General features: G+C 44.4%; 1 protein-coding gene across 2 annotated transcripts; it reads right to left on the reverse strand.

Moving 5' to 3' along the window:
• Positions 1-3,762: 3,762 nt before the first annotated feature.
• On the reverse strand, positions 3,763-11,267 carry LOC308055403 (ras and Rab interactor 2-like). 2 transcript variants are annotated; one of them, XM_080369299.1, is made up of 3 exons: positions 11,210-11,267; positions 8,953-9,116; positions 3,763-4,612 (listed from the first exon to the last, which is right to left on the reverse strand). In XM_080369299.1, exons 1-3 carry the CDS (start codon positions 11,247-11,249, stop codon positions 4,295-4,297), a joined length of 522 nt encoding a protein of 173 aa, XP_080225425.1. In that variant the 5' UTR covers positions 11,250-11,267; the 3' UTR covers positions 3,763-4,294. The 2 variants fall into 2 exon arrangements, 1 of the variants encoding a protein (XP_080225425.1); XR_013924523.1 differs by lacking the exons at positions 8,953-9,116; positions 11,210-11,267 and adding an exon at positions 7,462-7,631 and having other exon boundaries at positions 3,763-4,841.
• Positions 11,268-20,879: the final 9,612 nt, after the last annotated feature.

The following is a 20,879-nucleotide window of genomic DNA, read 5'->3' on the forward strand; positions in this document are numbered from 1 at the left end:
ATCTGAGTTAAGACAGACAACAAATATCACAATACACCCATATTGATTAGTTGCAACAGCTCGCCTCTCACCGTGTCTGTTATGGGTCACAGGTTCTCCCGCTTGTCTCAGCTACGTTGGGCACCAGTTGCTGTAGCCCAACTCAGGCAGCCTCACACAGGGCACCCGCTGCTGCAGCACAAGCAAGCTATCAGGCTGCAACAAGGCTTTTACCATCAGTCAGATTCTACTGTCTGTGCTGTTTCTCCTTCCTCCAGAGATCAGATCCAATCCGATCCATCCAACCCCCCCTCCCACACTCCTCAGGGCTATTTAACTACTTAGTGGGAACGAGCTACAGCTGCTCATCATCCATGTCCCTCAACCCACTGCCTTGGAGGCAAGGTCACAGCTGCATGTTATCAATACTCATCAACCCTCTGCCTTCACTCCTCTGCACTCCAAGAAATTGCAGGGAAGACAGTGACAGAAACCTGTGTTGGAACTAAGTGCCTGGTCAATGCCTCCAAGTAACAGCAGCTGTGACATCCAGACAGACTGTGAAGGGACAGATGGATCCAAGAATTAAATTAGGGAATGAGGTAAGTAAAAGGCACAGAGAAACAGAGACCTCTGAGTTCTGGAGAGTATATTTTGATGTACCCAATTTCTGGTTTTGTGGCTCAGAAAGAACAGAGCCCAGTTTTTGTCGCAGCAGTTATATGGCTGCAAAGGGAAGGCGAGAGCCAGCAACAGAACTCCTTCCTGGCACCTTCTGTGTAGGAGCAGCAGCCAGACGTTTTCAGTTTCGGAGCAGGGCTCCGTGGGAGTGACAAAGTGAGGGGACTGTTTTGTGGCCAAGAAGGAAAACCATGACACCACCATACAGGAAGCAATTCCATTTTAATAGTCTCCAAAGTGTCACGGTTCGAAAGGAAGAACAATAGGGTAAGAGCACGAATATGCAGCCAATACCGACAGAAGCAGCTTCTCAATATTGCTTTTTGGTATTTCACAGGGAAAAACATTGAGCCTAATATTTCTCATCTGTAGAGTTCTTGGGGGCTTTGGGGAGAAGGAAACTGACACTCTTACTAGGTTGTCTGAGAATCACAGTTTACGGTTACTCAATGTCTTCTGGTCTCACAGGATGAGGCAGAGGTATAATTGATTTCTTCTCTGTAACTCTGCAAAGAGCTTTCCTCGTACCTATGGCAAAAGAAAATAATGCTATTATGAAAGACAGTCATTGCACAAAGCCACATTAAGTGACTTCTCTATTACGTTAAGATCATTTTTCAAGAAGATTTCCTAGAATATCTTGAGTTGCAAGTGACCCATAAGGATTCATCAAGTCCAACTCCATGCTCCTTGCGGGACTACCTGAAACTAAACCATATGACTAAAAACATCATCTAGATGCTCCCTAAGCTCTTGACAGGTTTGGTGCCCTGACTGAACGCCCTTTCAGTGGATAAGATTTTCCTAATGTCCAACCTGAACTTCCCCTGACGCAGCTTCATTCCGTTTCCTGCAATCAAGTTTCCTAACTGATGTACTCTTCAGTAGGAAAAGCTATCTAAAGCAGAATACAGAATCCCATTCATCAACGACTATCTGAACTTGTACAGGCCCAGGAACCCTCAACACAAGAACCTTTCCATTCAACTTAAGGCACAACAACCACTTACCGTAAGCATCTTCATCCGGCTCTCCACTGCTAGCAGAGTAGTGCTCCGATACTGTCCGGTACACACGGTAGCCGAGCTGCTTATACATATTTACTGCAACCCGATTTGATACTCTCACAAAGAGATCGACGAAAAATCCACCCTTTCTTTGGAAACATAAAACCAAAGAAAAACCACAGTAAGGAACAGCAGGTGAATGTATTGCTAAATAACCCATAACTTGTAATCTGACCAAGAGCAGGTCTGACGATGTCATATGCTAATCAAACACCTTTCACACTGCAGTAACAGATGCACTCCTTTCCCAAGGGACAAATCTGGTATAAGTTCAGATTTTATTCTATTTTTGTCATATAACCATTCTTTTATACCAGCCCGTAGGTTCAAAGTTATGAACAGGAAGAACAGGGCAAGCTAAGCACTCGCACAGGTCTCATATACACATAAGAAATCTTTCATTTAAAAAAAAATAAATCATCTAAAAATCCACATTTTCAATTGCATTGGCTTAGGGACTGCCTCCTTCCATGTGTGTGGCAGGGGGCAGTGGCGGAACGGGTCACAAAGTTCAGTCACCTAACACAAGGCAGCCCTTCTCCTCACAAGGCAGATTCCTCAATGTGCAATTTTCCCATTTTACCGATTACAATGGGGTTGCCCTACCACCATGAGTTCAGGACATTTCCCTGTGGGTTCATTTGATGCTCAATTAAATCTTCAGCAAGTACAAGCAGCCAAGCATGACAAAAAGTAAGCTAAGGTACTGTCTGCCATACAGAATTGGTTCCAAGGCTGCCTGCAGGAACTGCAAAAATCTCACGATCACTGAACAAGCACGCTGGAGACCCTACGGGAAAGTGTTGACCCTCCATGAAACTCTCTTGCTGTCAAGACAAGGACCTTTTTCTATACAGTATCTCTATTAGAATTCAGGCTACACCCTACTCATTCTGGCAAGTTAGCTTTCATAGAAACCCTGAGATCTTACACCGCCACATGACAGTTTTAGTCTTGTTCTCTAATTACAGGGAATCCTCAGCGAATCAGAACACTACTTAAAGCAAAATTCCCGGTCTCTTTCATGCAAGTCAAATACCTAAGCCATGTCAGTTGAGAGGTTACTTTTAGAAGATTAAAGATAAGCATGGTACTCACACTTCTGAAATTTCTCCCAGTAGTTCCATCGATTTAGCAGCCAAACCCAGCTGTTGAAATTCCGGTGCGACAGAGAGAGCAGTAACATGTCCGTGCCACTCTTCCCCAGCCACAAAGCCTTCCGCTTTACCCAGTACTGCGAACGTACAGAGCATCAGAGCAGTAAGGAGCACCTTGGGAATAATGCACCACACGCAGCCACACGACTTTACAAAAAACCAAGCAGTCTACAAACAAACATTGCAATGATTGTGGTAAAGGCTTAAGCAGCGATTCTATGCTATTACTGAGTGATTCAGCAGCCACTAAGTTTCATTTTGATGCAGTATTACAGTTTTTTCTTTGTTAGTGTAAATAAATAAATGGATCTCCACAAATTCATTGTTTGAGGCGTGACTTCCAAATGCAAGTTTTAAGCAATTCTCTTGAGTCTTTAACTGAGCGGAATTCACGACTGAAGGAATGGAGGGCTAGAAGCCCAAAACTCACTCACCATCCCAGCAATTACTGAAGACTTTTTTTGACTATGGGGCAATAGAGCTTGGGACGCTTTGCCAATGTGGCAAGAGAAAGCAAAGGCCCTGGAAACACTGGACGTTTAAGGAAAAATAAAAAATAAAAGCAGGGATGGGTGTGTGTTCTTCATAGTTCCTCTCCTTTCTACACAGAGCCAAGCTACTGTTAGCTCATTAATGAATATGCAGACTTCCACAGGGCACTCTTATAAACATCAGGCACTGCTAAATAAGCAACTGATGTGGTGGGTACAGAGAAACCTTCCGTACAGCAAACGCTTTAAGCTTTACTGTTAAACACTTCATTTCCTGGGTCCCTACAAAGACTCCCATTCTGTGCCCACCTTCTCAAACCTGCCAAAAGAAAGGGAATAAAAACAACTGGAAGGAACAAATACATATATATACACATATATACATATATATATATATATATATATATACACACACATGTAAAAACACGGCGAATCTCTGTAATTAAAAAAATTAGGAAAGGATGCAATCATCCAAGTAATGAGGAGTTAACTGATGCGCTGCATCGGACAGTCTTGTCAAACTCATGCTGATGAAACTAAGCTCATACCAGTTGGTTTACTGAAACACTTGTCATTTTGATTCAAGTATATGTATGCTAAGACATTCGGCTATAGAGTGAGTGCAAGAAAATACATTTTTGCACACTACAGCAAGAGACCTGCAAAGGGCCACGGTATAATATGCTTCAAAAGAGTCTGTGGTACAAGAAATTCAGCCTCATGGGCTGCTGGCTCAAACACACTGGTGGAACACTCTGTATAACTGGCCATACGCACGGTTTACACAGAGTGTTGTATGCAATGCACATGTTTAACTAGGTATTTATGGTTTAAGACTTGTTTTAGCTCCTAAGGCAGGCAGCCAGCAAAGATGTTTTCAAGAGTTAACAAGGAACAGAAATTAAAGGAGTTGCTGGTTTTAAGAAGCTGACTCATCATTGTTTTGAAAAATGGCACCATATGGATCACTGTTAATGCGCTTGTAGACAAAGCGAAAGACCTTGGGTTGCGGGCAGCTGTGCAGCTTTGTCTTAATCTTCTGAGGGTAGGTATCTTCTGTCAGTTGCTGCCGGGTGTCATCAACAAAAAGAAACAGGCTATAGTCTTCTGGATTGTCCACTCTAAACTTTTCAGCACAAAGCTGACATACATCTGCGGTAGTGATATAGGGTCTTACTAGTAAGGTCTTTCCTGTACACGCACTGTTAACTTCCTGGAATGCAACACGAAGGTAGTTCTGTAGAATGAGAAAACAGACATCAGAAACAAAACCTCCAAACCTCATCCTCTGAAAACAGGAAGCTCAGCAACAAACAGCAATCCTCTCTATGTTCTAGTTGTGAAACGCACACCAGTGATTCCTGTACATTACAGCCACCTTGTGAATTGACGTTGGTGATAAGACTGTGGCAGGCATAACAAATTCATAAGTTGACATCCTCCTTTCCTTGGCTCACATTCTAACCCTGCAATTACAAACGAACAGATAGCAGTCTTAAAGCCCCATTGAAAACATCAGTGGTTTTAACGGGACTGGGTGTTTGGCCTTACTAGGAAACTAAATGCTGTGAAGCAAAATAAACATCAGAGGCTGTAGGACAAGGCCTCAAGAACAAGAGTCCAAGTACTGATAGCCTGATGCATAGAGACTTGTTAGAACTCATAGGGCACAAGCCCTGGGAACCAAGGAACAAGCTAACTGCAGACCCCTGAGCCGCTACAGCTGAGGAGGCAGCCAGACGGACAGAGAAACAAGTAGCCAGATAAGGGAACGGATGGCGCCGATATGTAACTTTGTTAATCAAGAAAGCCGCGTAGAAAGAAACCCCCTAATCTTAGAATAGGAATTGTTGCTATAAGGTAAACTAATTGGTTCCTATTGTTTAAACGGTGTGTCTTAAATGTCAACCAATCAGTGTGTAATATGTAGAAGGTAGAGACGTACATAATTGTAAGAAAATCACTAATAAACTGACATCTTGCTTGCATCAAGCTGTGTCCCGTCTCCTCATTTGCCGCAAATTGGTGACCCTGACGTGATCCAGTGAAGGATCCGACGTGGAGGGGCTCTTGAATCACCTGAGCGACTTGCAGCAAATCCCACAGAACTTTGAATGAACCGCTGAAAGGAAGCGGGAGCCGGCCGGCCTGAAATCCCTCCGGAGTTGAGAGGTGAGCTGTGGGAAATCCGTAATGGGGAATCAGGCTTCGTCCCCAGAAAGAGACGATTATGAGCTTATGAAAGGTCTCCCTAACAAACATGAGAAAAGTCTTTCTGGGCATGACCTTAAAGCAATGCTCAAGTGGGTGCAAGTAGATATGCCCGCAGTGACTGCATCTACAATTTTTACACGGGAACTTCAGGACAACACAGGGGTGAAATTGTGGGATTCTGCGACAAAAGGCAATACTGAGTCCCACCATCTGCTCTCTTCATGGAGAGTTATTTTTGAAACTATGAAAGCACAAGAAGAAAAGGCAGAGGAAGGAGAGGAAGAGGAGTCGCATGCTCTTTACCAGCCTCTAAGTCACAGTGCTCTAAACCCCTGGGTGTCAATGCAGTTGAGTATCCGTCAGAGGAAGATCCCTTTGACCCAGGACTGGCAGACCCTGAAAAAGGACCTGATTTATACTCTCCTGATCCACGCGATCTGTGGGCAAAAATAAAGAAACAAGCTTTAAGGGAGGTGGATTTAGAAATGGCTAAGACTATAGTTGCTCCGGTCTTGTACACTCAGGGTCGGGCAGGGGGACCACGATGGGAGGCTCTTTTTCGGTTGTTAAGGAACTGCGCCGCAAGAGGCAGCATGCCCAAGAGATGATGCTGCAACTGCTGGTCAATACTATTGAAGAGAAGCTTCACGCAATATGTTCATCATAAGGAAAAAGAAAAAAACCCAACCCTCTGCCAGCAACACACAAGGGTGTTGATCCACAGGTTGCTGCACGATAAACCATTCACACTCTTTATGCTGCAGCATGCAAAAGGCAATCCATTTTCATGCAGGACATTTCCATCACATTAACCGATGGCAACTTAGTGTCTGAGCCTGATGTAACCAAATTTCATCTAACAGGCTTAGAGGGAGGCAGAAAGAAAATTTACTCTGCAACATTAAAGTAAATCCGTATGATCACGAGGCAAAAGCTGGATCTTTTTTCTCTGCTGAAATTCACACATGTGCACAACTGGTAACATAGATTAATTCTAAACAAGTCCTACAAGCAAACGCAGTTCTACCTTTCAAAAAGTATTTAAAAAGTAAAATAAAAAGCAACTGGAAAAAAACACACCCAACCACAAAACACTTTTGGACACATGAGCAAAGCAGCCTGCCATCACGTGCTTTTTTGCAAAAAACTAACTGCAATTAGAAACTAAAAGCAGTAAAATGAAAGGAGATGGAAAAAATGACAGTAAGAAAGACCTGTTTATTTACTGAGCTGATACTTACGTTTGTACGCTGAATAAATTAAGCATGCTAAATCACAATGGCAAAAATTCACGTTTCCTAAGAACAAGCTGTTAAAAGCTAAGACTGAGAAGAATGCTCATATGACTTCAGTTCCAAAGAGCACTCTGGGTTTTTAATAAACTTTTGATAGCTTGCAGACTGAAACACTGGAACTTTGCAACAGCTTTTAAACCATTAGGACTGAGCAGAACTAATCTATTCTTGTTAGCCGGTGTGAAGAAAAAATAAATAAAAAAAATCAAATCAGCTCTAAATAAGGCAAAGCACACTACAGTTTCAATTTCTAAAGTAGCTAACACAGAGAAGACCTGTTTTTCGATGCTTCTAGATGGACAGGATTGCTTCAAGGAGAGGCTGAGGTTTGTGCAAATGCCTGTAACTCATATAGTAAGTATCAAAATTCTTTATGCAGTATCAGCAAGTTGTATTTCATCATCATCAAAATACCGGATTTTTTGCTTTTCCATCCTTTTGAAGGAGGGAGGATGAAGGCCTTTCCAGGACCCAAAAGCTGGTGGTAAGGCTGTGAGACAGCACCACAGACATGTAGTGACCACATCCTGGTTCAATGTGGGAAAGATGAGTTGAGCTGAAGCTGTGTTACACATACCTTGTAGGGAAGGTGCTTCATTTCAGGACTGCAGATGTGGAGAAGGGAGATGGAAAACTGGCATTCTGGGCAGGCAGCAAAGTGCTTGAATTTGTGCCAAGCATAGCCTGGAAGCGGAGCGACCTTACTGATTTGAGGCTCTCTTTCAAAGAGTCAAAGGAGCAGCCCTGGACACACCTGGTGCCAGCTTTTCCTGTGCTCCCCTGCATCTTCCAGCATCCAGCACGGCGTCCAGCTGTACAGGTCGCTTGGCTGAAGTTCAGTTGCTGAGGAAGAGAAGGTGAAACTGAATACAAGATCCTGCTGAAAAAAATCTTCTGTCATTTAGTCATCCAGCAGAAATACAAAGGTGATAAATTTTCCTATTAAGCGTAATATTTTGCTAGAAAGAACAAAGACTCAAGCTACTTGAATGTGACACCTAACTACAGGTAAGCAGAATATAAAATGGACCCCAGTAAGATGGACTAGCTTTGTGCGCTTGCCACAGTTTGGAATTTCTGTTTGTCAGTTCTCCTGTTCCTAAGAGAGGCATATTGTGGGAGACTGCTGCTTTTCCCAGCTCCTTCCTGTTCAGTGATGTGCTGTGGTTGTTTGCATGGACACTGATAAAGCAGAAGGAGCCGCAAGTGAAAGGTTTAATTACCTCCTGATGACCCCATGCCTTCATTTATCAAGCTCTTAGCTACATCATAACTTATTGACGGTTATTGTTAGCCTCTCCAGCAGCTTTGCACTGTGGTATGAACTGTAAACAACCAGACACAAAGGAGTAAATCCTTTCTTCTCGATTCCAACATCCTCCTTGCTTCAGTTCGCAAACTGATGCATCTGGACAGACAACAGCACGCCTATCTACGTAACAATCTTTTCCTATATGAAAGGCATGCAGACTTGGTTTTAAAAGATAAAGTAATCCCGACTGTTTTGTTATTCTTCAGTTGGAGTTACTGCCCTACTCCGAAAGAGCAGTAAGAAATGGGAGGGGGGAGAAAAAAAACCCACAAAACAAACTACAAACATGAAGACATCCACAATACAGAACTCTACTCCTTGCTTAAACTTTCAAATTGTAGGCAAGCTTTTCTGCCAAGTCTCCTCTCTATTACCCACGGTAAGCCACCAGTCGCTACTGGGGAGTTGTGATGATTTATACCACTGGAAATCTGGGTTTGTTCTTTTTAACAGCAAAGCGTACAAAGAAGCTGAATCTAAAATACTATTTGGTCTGTCCTCGCTCTGCACGACTTAAATACAAAGGACAGTGGGAAAGCTCCATTATTTAGTGTTTCCTTTATACCATCATAACCACACTCTGTTATGAAGTGGAAAGACTTTGAAACAGAGGCAAATTTGCCAGCCATCTTCTCAGCACTGCTTCACACCACTTGTGGCCCCAAGGAAATCATTATGAATCATACTTCTCAGATGGAGATTTCCAACAAAACAACCATCCCCTGGGCTTTTTTTCTCTTCAGCCTAAAGCTCTACCTGAAAATCATCAACTGAAGGCATTGTTCTGTTAGTTGTCCTCCTCTTGTGCCATTGCCGGAGAGTATCTCTAGCTTCTGAACTCAGCAGCTGGGCAGCCTGGTCTTCCTGGAAGTTCTTGATCAGCAAAAGTGCTCCATAAGCACTTGCCAAGGAATATCCTCCTGTGAAGGACAGCAGGGGAAGAACAATTCACAGTGGTTGCAAACACCATGCCAGTTCCAACGGGTCACAGTCAAAAGTACAAACGATTTCGGGGTTTTTTTTTTTAATAAACAGACGCACACATACACGAAAGTCACTGCATTCTATGGCCAAAATATTTATACGTAAAGAAAAACAGCTTACTTGCCTGCAAAACACTGGACAGTGTGTTCTCAGCTGCTAAGAGCCGTGCAGTGGTTGCCTGGGCTCCATATTATCAAAGTGGTGCAACAGTATCCATCTCTGGGTCCGCTAGTGCTGGGGGTGGCCGGTTATTTAAATGAGCAGTGCCGCTCCTTTACTCCTGAGTGTTTTTACAAAGGTGGAACATGAGTTTTCTTCTAAACAGTTTCCAAACAGCGATTTGTTTTCTTCCTGAGCTTCAAGCGGGGATCAAACAAACACAGCTGTTTAAACGACATAAAAGACCATCTACCACTGTTCAGGAACTTAAAAGTGACCCCCTTAGTGGCAACAAAGCAATGACCGAGCGTGTGATTTGTACCTGGAAGCATCCCAAAGGTTTTGCTTTTGTTTTTAAAAGGCAGGCTGTGTTTGTTCACCTATGTCCAACACTACATCCAACTAGTTCAGGAGGCAGCGTGTACAGCTCTCCAGACTTCACCTTTATTACATGAGTGGAGAACAAAGTACAGCCACAACAGAGTTGCCGATGTACAAAAGGAGCTGCAGGTCACAAAGGAAAAGGACTCTCAGCAGGAGGCAACAGTCCTCAGCAACCAGGAGAAACAGAAGACAGGCTATCATATATTTCTCTTGCTCTTTAAGTAAACTATTTGAGTGGGAGCGTTCAATTAAGAGGCAGCACGGTCTATTTGTGGAGTCATTCAGAGATGCAGTCTATGCTCACAGTAGTGCTTTCTGTATTACCGACAGCATCCTCTCGCTTTCAGCTCTGTGATGAGTTCAATACGTGGAAGACACGCAAGACCCACCAGACAAACTGGAAAATACATTTACATTTGAACCGCACAACCCCAAAGCACTAAACAATTTTTCCTGCACCGTACAGTTTAACTAGTGCACAGACAGGGCCAGCCAATAGATGAATGACTTTTGCTACATTAAAAACGACACGACTTAACAGCCCAGTAAATATTTCTGCCTTTCAAGCGTGTTAATGATCTCCAGCTTCACATCTCAAGTATTTTCTGTCCTAAGATTCCTGAACAATGCACCCTGCACACAAAGCAGGGAACAGACTAGTACTGAACCAGAGGAAACCCGACACAGTTCTGTCATGCATATCGGCATGTAAAAGGATACAGCAATTTCAGCAACCCAAGAGATAGCAGAAATGGGATGTATACACATATACTTAACTCACAGCTGAGCTTGGTCACAAGAACCTTTGAAACTTCCTCATAAACTGATAGATTCTGGGGCCTACCCAGGGCTGGCAGAATACCTCTTTGTTAAAACCACCACCGTGAAAACAAAGGAGGGAGATTTCCTTGCCTCTAGCAGACTTCAGCCATTGTTCAAGAGTGCCTTAAGAAACATATTCCTAGGCCTCATAAAAATACTCTGTGAGAAGCAAGTATCGGGCATAAACCAGGATCATTAAGGGGGGCAACATTCTCAAAAGCACTCTCCCCAGAGGGGCAGAGAATTCCCCCGAAGATTTTACAAAGCACCTAACCCGGGTCCCAATTCAGGTCTCACAACTCAATTGAATGCTGCAGACCCATACATACTCTCGGGACATTTTCAGGCACAGAAGGATAACCACAGTTGGCACCTGCACAGCCTATGTTTGCTTGCTAAGTCAGGACGCCTCCTCCTTCTTAGCAGAAAACAACATACTCCCTCCTAAGACGTCAGTAGATTCCCAGGTCACTTGGGGCTGTAACTCTGCAAGCTAACCAGCCTTCTCTTATTTTAAGGTGGAAATAATTACAAGGTTCTCTTGTTACACTACCGCCATCACCGACTGACTACATGACTCCGTCAAAAGGGTTTCTACTCAAACGAGGTGAGGAAGAATCCCCCTTCCCCAGCCCTCCACTCAGTTCTAATAGCAGTTGATTACCTTCTCCATGCAGCAAAGATGGGTCCAGCAATTCCACCATGTATTCAGTTTCAGTATCCAGCTCCAGCGTATCACCCTGGGCCAGCCCATATGCCAACACAGGCAAGAAGTCATCAGCTCCAAACAGCCTCCCTGGGTCAAAGAGAACACAGGCAGCGATAGACAAATCACACCCTTTTACCAGTTTCGGTGTTTGAAAGGAAAGTGTTATTTTGCTGTCTTTACTGACCGGGTTTGTATTACTCTAGAGCCTCTCGTTACGGATGTGCAGCAAAGAGAACATCATCGGACACTTGGTGGGCAGCGTCCAGCTTCATCTTGTACTTCTAACGAGCACAAACTGGATGACGCAGACCTTGAAGCACACAAGGGAATTTAAAGACTGGGCTCACCTTGGTGTCAGCTCAACTGGTGAACTCACAAGAGGTAGCCATGCCAGTCTGGCCTGACCTCCACCCGCACTTCTGTCAGTGGCTAAAAGAAAATCAATGGGCATTTTCTTTATACGTGCACGGACGACGTCCCCTTTCTGGAAGGATCCAGCCACAAGTATCAGTTCCTGAGTCCGAAACCCAGCAGAGAAGCCTGTATATAAAAGCCTATTAGATTTTACATGAAAACTCTGCACATTTCCTTGATGGATCATGGTTAGAAACACCAGTGAGCAAAGCCTCACGTAACTCCCACCTAGCTGGTGAAGCATCATCAGTAACAACAGCACGCAACACACAGAGGCTCTGCTGTACCTAGGTCTGTATGTGTTCCTCTTACCGCATTTAAACTTTCTCTTTAGAAAACGCTATGTGGCTAGATCTCTGGGTCTGGCCAAACTGTGCTCATTGCAGAAGCGGCGTGATAGTCACTTGAAACATCAAGATCGGGAGCCAGTTTAAACTATGGCAAAACTCCAGAGGACTGAAGGGCTGATATTGAAAGTCAGACCAGCTAAGACATACCCTCCAGGTATTACACTATTATATGGCTGAGATTACAGGACAAAGCAGGTACTGGAAACAGGTGCTGGCTCGATGCCACATTTTAAAACTTTACACGACAAAGCAAGACAACCCCAAGGAGCATTTGCTGCATCTTAGCCCAAGCCCCTCAGTACAATGGTTCACCAGAAGCCTCTCAGTACTTTTCTTTTGCATGTTGGGAATACCTTACTCAATGTGATAATACAATATGGAGAAAAAAACAAAGTTTACATCACTTTGGGCAAAGATTCCTATATACATTTTAAAATGCAGGATTTTGCACAGAAATAAGCCAGGTCTAAGCTCCTGCCCAAATCTTGCCAAAGTGCCTGGGGGTCTTTTACAGCCTCAAGCTTTCACCATTCACCTCAAGTCTCAAAAGAAAGCAAGCATCCTGATCGGCACAGAGCCCAGCTGCAGATTCAGCGCTCGAAAGAAAACTGCCAACCACCTGCAGCAGCTTATACTTTCTTAAGAGAAAAAAATCTTCCACTACCACCAGCATTGCTTCACCTTAGCTCGTGACCTACCACGGCAGCGTATGATAAGATGTCAGGCAATAGAGCTGCACCTATGAATTCATGCTGTCCAGCACAGCGTTTTAACTGTGCCACTGACTAATCAAGCGGGTCTTAACTGGTCTGTGGTTCCATTTCACCATCTAGGTTTCAAGTCACTTTGGGACTCCTGCTACAGCGTAAAAATAGATGTTATTTCTCTTGCAAAAACACAAAGAAATTGTCCAAATGAGAACATTCAGAGGCACAGCAAACCCAAAACACTGGATCAGGGGCTGCTTTCCTCCAGCCATTAACACAGAGCCCTTGTAATTGTCATATTGCATACACACTGCTGAATTACTACAGCTAGATACTGGGTGCATCCTTTATTACGATTTCCAGGAAAATACTAATTTAGAACCAGTGTCAAATTCTAGGCTTACAGGACAGCCTTTCTGACAGCCAAATTCAAATGCCTACAGTCAAGCAAAGCTGGTGGTTGGGTTTTTTTTTTTTTAAGCTGCTTCATAACTCTGCTTCACACTGAATTTCTAAGATGTGCTGCCAGATGCAGAGAGATCAGGAAGGAAGCAGAGGAAGAATCCCTCTCAAAAGGGCAAGGAGATGCTACAAGAGCTCCAGGAGGAGGAGACAAAGCTGCAGAATCAGGTGGTCTCATCTCCTCCACCAAAACACAACCCCAGGTTTAGAAAAACAATGACCTTGAACCACAAGAAGCACCATACCTGAGTTACTCTCCATAACAGTATAAATCAATTTGCAAACTCTCAGCAGCAGCATGACTTTCTTTTCAGGTGAATACATCTTCTGCGTGGTCACAGACTTTCAACATCCACATAGTCTGGTGTTGGAATAAACACGCCCAGTTCCTGAGGATTCCTCTGCTGCACCACCTGAAGGTTTTCCTTCAGTTGTTTCCAAAAACCATCTGCAGTATGAAACACTTTCAACATTGCTTCATTATGGCTCTTCAACGGCTTCAGAATGCGCTTATGCATGGCCTTCTCCAGGACAACATCTGAAACGGGAAAACACAAGTTGAGCTGTCTTCCTCCTCTAGAGCAGAGCCAGTAGTAACAACCACTCCCAAGAGACACTGTAGAGCAAGACCTACTTGCTAAGGCTTAGTTATTACAGAAGCTGAGTCTCCAGATGTTTGTCAACAAGAAAATAAAAGGCAGAACAGAATCTGTATTCCATTTTCATTTCTGACAACGTGGGAAGTACAAAGAAAACCACAAAGGCAGACTACAGATTGTCACAACAACAAAAAAACAACAAAAAAAGAAATAAACCCCAAAACAAAGCAGCAAGCAAGCAGCAGCTCTAGTTAACTTTTTCTTTTGTTGGCCAGAAGTGTCCCGGTTTTATTTTACTTTGAGCTTAGACTTTAATTCTGAAACTTGAAGCATAACACAGTCAAAACCCTAACTTTTGTCTGCTTTGGCATGAAAGCCCATCTTTTTTTGCATGGTTTCCATCAGAAACTATAACTCACCCAGGGTCTCCTAAAACTTGGCTCAGCTTTAAGATCTTTATGATGCTGGACAGATGACGGGCACTAAACTATAAATGAAAACCAAGCTGCATTTATCCAGCTTCAGATTTCATCATGCAAGCTTATATACAGCTTTGTCATCAAGTCTGAAGTTCTTTGTTTGGCAATAGTGTGCACATGGCACAGTAACCTCTCAGTTATTTTTCTTTTATTCTTGTTTTACTCAAGGTTTTCTTTAACAGTCAGTCTCCATTTCCAAGGTACAGAACACATCAACAGAGAAAGCTCTTTGGTAAATATTTTCTTTGAAAACCTTTACTTTGTAAGTGAATTTTCTCTCCCACTCAGCCTCCCTATGACAACATAGCTTACATTAATAATTAGCTTATATCCATTATTTGTACTACAGTGAACCGCCACAAGCACAATAGAAACTAAGGACCCTTCAGCCTGGCCACAGCACAAACACCCTGGCGATGGGGCAGGACACGAGCCCAGACTAGGCAGATGTATTAGGGGAGCACAGGGACCGAGAAGAGAAAGAGGAGAGGCCGTGTCACCACTAGATCACACATTTATACAGGCTAACAGTGGACATCCCTGCTGCTAGTGGCAACTCAAATGTTTCGTTAAACCTCATGCCCTTTCCAGGTTCTTTCCCTGTTCTTACATGTTTCTCCTAGACCAGTCTCTTTTTTTCTCCCCCTGGCCTGCCCTTTTTGGGGGTGGTTTTTTTTTTTTGAAATTGCAGGCTATTCCTAAGGCTTGGGATTTACACACACACACACTCCCCTCCAAATAAACATTACCTACTACTTTTGTTTTCTTGCTTTTGCTTTATGTTTTCATTTATTTTATCTCTGTGTTCAACCAATTTTCCTTTTGTGCCTTCAGACTGCTCTTTCTCATACAAACACACCCTTCACACACTCCTCACCTTGCGGTGTCTTTGCTTCACATGTAGCATTTATTCTGTACTTGTCTGGCACACAATTCCCAAATGTCCAACCCTATTGGGAGCTCCCATCTCCCCTGTCCCAATTCTGCTGGGGCTTTGGTAGCTTCTCTTACTATTTTCCCCTTCCGAGATCCTGATGGAGGTGGCAAAGCCATGTCTGCTTCATTCCCAGACGCTTCAAACACATCTAGGTGCTCTCTCACGGAGCCTGCAAAAAGGTGGAAAGAGTGAATGTGAGGAGCAGCACTTGCCCTCTGATTTTCTATAGCCACCAGTAAAGGCATAACCAGTCTGACACATGGTCTTGATGGCCTGTCACACACCGTGAAGGGCAGATCTAGCTTCCCACCAGACCAAAGCCACCAATTATACATAACAAGCGGCAACATTTCAGATGACTGATCTGGTAGAGCCACACAATCACCATTGACAGCACTACCAAACCCACCCAGGAAAGCAGAAGCATCACCCTTCTGCACAGTGATAGAAACTGCCTCTCCCTGCTATCAGAGCCATCCTCAGGGCTCACAGGGCAGAAATATTTTTCCACCAAGAAAAATGCACAAATCTCACCCACTGGTATGTTAGCTAGCTGAATTTCTAGAGCAGGAGTCCTCAAACTACGGCCCGCAGGCCAGATACAGCCCCCCAGGGTCCTCAATCCGGCCCCCAGTATCTACAGACCCCCCCTGCCCCTGCCAGGGGTTGGGGGGGGAGGGGGCGGGGAAGGGAACCAAGCAACTGCAGATGACTGCCTGCCACTTCATCTGCACGCCGCCCCCCTGTTTAAAAAGTTTCAGGACCCCTGTTCTAGAGGGTACACATAGTTCCTTGATAGCTTCACTGATTTTTATTTTATTTTTTTTACAGTTCAGCTTGCTTCCTTTGTTTATACTGCCTGTTCAGTTTTCTAAAAAAAGTGAAACCGTCAAATGCTTTGCTTGTAAGTGGAACATCTCTGCAGTTTGCATTCCAAGTGCCTATCTCATTTAAGTCAAAATTAAAGCAGTCTGTGCCACCAAGCACTGGATTAAAGAACTCTCTATGCCCACGTTAACTCCCACAGGCTTCCACTGGACATGACTAGTTAACATCAGACATCCTTCCCCTCAATAAAGCGGGGTCATCACCACATCTGGTCACAGGAGGCTCAATAAACTGTAAAGAGTTCAGCACAGATCCCCAGAGCCCTTGGTCCAAAAACGAGGGAGCACCTAGCTTAGGATGGGACATCGGAAAACTCAGTACACTTCTCCGATCCTCTTTATAGGCTCCAGCCCGGCTGGTTCAGCTGCTGCCTGCAGCATCAGCACAGAGGGAGCTGCAGAAACCGTCCCTCCCCAGAGGCTACGGGAACTGGACGTGGCAGGCAGGGAAAACTCCTCCATAGAGCCCCAGTCCCTGGTCGGGGCCAGGCTTGTTACCTGTAGGCAAGAAGTAGAAGCCTCAAGCCTTCTGCCCTCAACCCTCGCTTAGTGCTGCTCCCACAGCTTCCCGTGCAGATGAGCGTCGCAGGAGGCGTTATTTCACATTGGCAGTTTGTCACGGGCTCCAAAAGCAGTGCCTGCAAATTGCTCCGAAATGTACTTGATCACACTCCACATTTACTCTAAAAACTTAAATCTGAAGCAGCACAGAGAAACAGAGCAGATAACTCACATGGCTGTGCTCAAAGCTCTGAACAGGGTCTAAATACTTATTGCTGAAGGCTGTTCCTAATGGTTTCTGTGCCGTTAAGGCAATCGGGTAAATAAAAACAGGACAGAACATTGAGTGAAGCATCCTTCAGTGCTGTCCAGTGACTCTGTTACAGCTAATAGGAATCAAATGAAATAAAGGACATAGCCTCTCTTTGGAATCGCAGCCGTAACTGCCTTGGCTCCGTAAGGGCAGACCGAGAGAGACTGTCATTTTAATGCAGCACGTTTGCACAGAACTAGAAAATGAGGAGGTGACTAAGACATGACAGTGTGTCTGAGGCGGTTGTTGTTCTAAAAAACAAAACAAAAAATCACAACCAAAAAAGCCCACCAAACCAAACAAAAAAACCCACCCCAAAACAACACACAGCCTTTTATTCTCCCTCGTGAATTCTTGGAATAGGCATAAGAACCACAGAGTTCTGCCCTCAAATTAAAAGTGGCAAATTCCAGCAAGTTGAAGCGGCCAACAACACAGCAAGATTGATAAACACTGGAATTATTTCTCAATGGTCAATAAACACCCCTACGTATCCTAATTAATAGAAAACCTATAGAAACGTTTAGATTATTATGAAAGCCTGGAAGGACAGCATTTCTAGTAATCTGGGTCCTAGACCAATATTCAGTGTCAGAAGACACCTATATTTAAGCTGTTTATCCTTTCTACTGAACTGCTGTTACTGCTGCCTTTCAGAGAAAGGTGTTTCTGGATCCGATCCCCCAAATCAATTCCCAGCTAGCAGTTTTCACTGATTAAATAAAAAAAAAGTATAGGAGGGTCATCCCCCCCAGGCAAATGAGCATCTAAGTTCTGAACTGGGGACTGATTCGTTGCATATGAACATCTCTGTATACTCCCCAAATCCAAACTGGCAACAAAAATTCTTGTTTGCTTCGGCATATGCAAAGTGTTTTCAGCTGTCCTCCCAGGTTGCTTAATACTCTTCAAGCCAAAACAGACACTCTTCGGGTTTTGTGGGGGTGGGGGTTTTTGTTTGTTTTGCTTTTTAACTGAACATCATTTGAGCTGAGCACCATGTAGTCTTCCTGAAGTGATACTTATCAATCATTAGCCTCTAGCCTCAAAATGGGAACAGGAAGTGATTTGATAAATGAATTGTAAAGGCAAACCAGCTCGTTTCGTCATGACTTGTGGATGCATCTGTATCCTGTGCTGACGTGCTATTTTGTTTTGCCACAAACCCCACAAGTCTGCATCTGGAAAGGACAACGTATTAGTCATCACCACTGTCCTTACACAGCCTCTTTACAGCCTCACTGCCTGAAACTGCAGGCGTGCTCTTGCCTTTTCCTGGCTTCAGTTTACCTGTTACCCACTACTGTTGCTCCACGGAGATTACCTGTCAAACTTCAGATTTACATACAAGCCCTGATCATCACCTACGACAGAAAAACCATCCATCCATAAAAGAAGGCTCAGTAAGAGACTGAACGAGCCTGGGAACCACCACAAAAAGGCACAGTCCTGTAAAGTAACGTTGCCTGGGAGGCTGAAAGCAGAAGACTGCTTTAGAACACCATGGTGTGTGGTGTGTATGTGCAGAATACACGACTACGCTGCATTTGCTTTCTTATAGCTCTTCCTAATATCTTGCACATGTATAGACTGGCATGACTGATACAGATCTATTTCAAGACACCTCATGTCAGGATGGCCAGGTGTCCAGCTCTTGGTGGACACATGCCTCACCCCTTGTGCAGACAAGGGCATCTCCTCCAAAGAAGCAAGGCTCGAAAATCAAGACCTCACACAACCTATATGCCTTGATAATCTGCACAACCCTGAAAAGAAAGGTAGGACTGAGGCAGGTGATGGATAGGTGGTGGTGCCAGGAGCTAAACAACTAGGGAAGACAGGTCTCCGGGTAAACCTCCTCCCATTTTACCCGCCTAAAGCATGCCAATGAATGACAGAACTATCTGTGCTAGGTCTGGTTTGCTTTGTTCAGCTGTGGGTTAATTAAAGCTCACGTTATGGCAGTGTGGTAAATACCTATCTTTTCTTAAAGAAGAGGTAATAAAGGACCATGGAATAAGTCACAAAGCAAATCAAAGGGATGCCTGGGAAAGGGAGAACCAAATCCTCTGCTCGGCACTTTTACCGCTTGTTTCTTACTTGCCCTATCTGCCTGCTCCTATAGCGAAAGGAGCAGTGGTGGGGGACACAGTGGTTGGCCTCGACTCAATATGAAAAGATACTAGGATGAACCACAGGGTAAGGGAATGGGACACCAAAACAAATGTACAAGCACCTAAAAAGTAACGCAGCACTAGAAAACAGTCACAATTTTTTTTTTCCCCAAGAGCCAGTAGTGTCATACCATTCTAATTCCTTTAAGAGGATAACTGGATCAGTGAAGTAGAGGGAAGTAGGGGATGGGCTGTATCCTAACCTTTTTAAAGCCTAAAACCCTATTCCATGCAACTGTCCTATAAGCAAACAAGGGAAATACTGTCATGCTGTAATTACCATAAGGTGGGTGGCTTGAACGGGTGTATAAAATACTGCACTTGGAGCCCAAGACAGGTATTTGCACAGGGGTCAGCCATGATGTCAGAGCAGAGACTTTACATACAAAATCTGCACATGACATCACAGCACGGGTGGAAGAAGGGCAGCCCCAGTCCTTCGCAGACCAGGTTTAATTAATAAGTGAGAAACGGGCCTAAAGCTAACGTGACAAAATCTCATGAGAACAAAAGTAAAACATTGCCTCTCAGCAAGAGGAATACAAAAGCAAAAGCGCTGCTCAAAGCAGCCTCCCCGGAGCAGCCGGCAGAGTGACTCAGCGGGTGACGGGCTGCGCCCCTGCACACCGCAGCTCTGCCCGCCCGCAGACCCCAGCCCCTGCCACAGGGCATGGCCTGCCGGCCAGGGACCAGCCCAGCCTCTCCAAGCCTCCTGCAACACCCAGCGTTTAAGAATCCATTACAGATGAGACATACCGAAGCAAAGAACAGACAGTATTGTTTAGGCACCTTCCCACACAACCAGTTAATACCTTATGGCCAAATTACTGAAGCAGACAGTCGTTTCTTGGGCTGGGCCCAGGCTTGGGCATTGAGACCGAAGCTGTTCGGGTGTCCACCCTGCCTGGTAGAACAGCGACAGTCGGCTTGATTCCCTTCTCTTCACAGACAAGATGATGCAGTATTACCGTTAGATTGCAACACTACCAGAATCATTCCCGGTTTGTATTGAAGTACAACAGTAAGTGTTATGACACACAACATGTTAAAAAAGCAGAGGAGAGGTTTACGTATAGCCAAGGACCACTTACTCCAACTTGTAACTAAACTGATAAATCAACTGAAATATATTTATCAGGTAAGCATTAACACACACAAAGTAAACGCAGTAAGGTGATAGTTTAGGCTTAAAGTTCAAGTCAGTGGAGCTTTCCCTGGAAAGAGGCTCATTCCTCTAACCAGCTTGTCCCATTTGTCAGCCTACCAGGATTTAAAGATTGGGCAGCAAACTCAAAAACAGATAAGCCAGCATTGTAGCCAATTACAATTAGTTTAATACAATGACTACTGCAAACAATTTAATCTAACACAGTCTGTTGCCTTCACAGGCACGCGGTGACCTGGCTCAGGAACGGCACGGCGGCCGACCCCTGGCCGCGCGGTCCATCAGCTCACAGACACCAATGTGGTGGATGGCAAATGGCGTTTATTGCTGAACGACGTGACACTATATAGCCTAGGTTTACAATGTCACTTCCGTCTGCTTACATCATAAACTAAAAGCTGTTGGCTACCTGGAGGGGGGCCCTGTGTTTCTGTACAGCGCGAGATCTTCTGGCCGCCAGGCCCTACCTAGCAACAAGGCTCTTAGCCCTTGGTGCCTGTTTTCTAGTGGAAACATAGAAAGCACCCCAGATTTATCGCCTGTTGCAGTGGCTCTATGGTTTCAGGCCTCACAAAATTAAAAAGTCTCCCTACCACAAACCCTAGGAAAAAAAGGGTGGGCAGGGAATGCAAACAGT

The sequence above is a fragment of the Falco punctatus genome (assembly GCF_963210335.1).
Source record: "Falco punctatus genome assembly, chromosome: 19".
Taxonomy (NCBI): domain Eukaryota; kingdom Metazoa; phylum Chordata; class Aves; order Falconiformes; family Falconidae; genus Falco; species Falco punctatus.

Coding starts and splice junctions, on each gene's coding strand:
- LOC308055403 (XM_080369299.1), bottom strand. CDS start 11,249: ATGGTGGAATTGCTGGACCCATCTTTGCTGCATGGAGAAG. Junction 9,117..11,209: donor ATCTTTGCTGCATGGAGAAG/GTAATCAACTGC, acceptor TGTCCTTCACAG/GAGGATATTCCTTGGCAAGT. Junction 4,613..8,952: donor CTTCAGTTGATGATTTTCAG/GTAGAGCTTTAG, acceptor CTCATTCTACAG/AACTACCTTCGTGTTGCATT.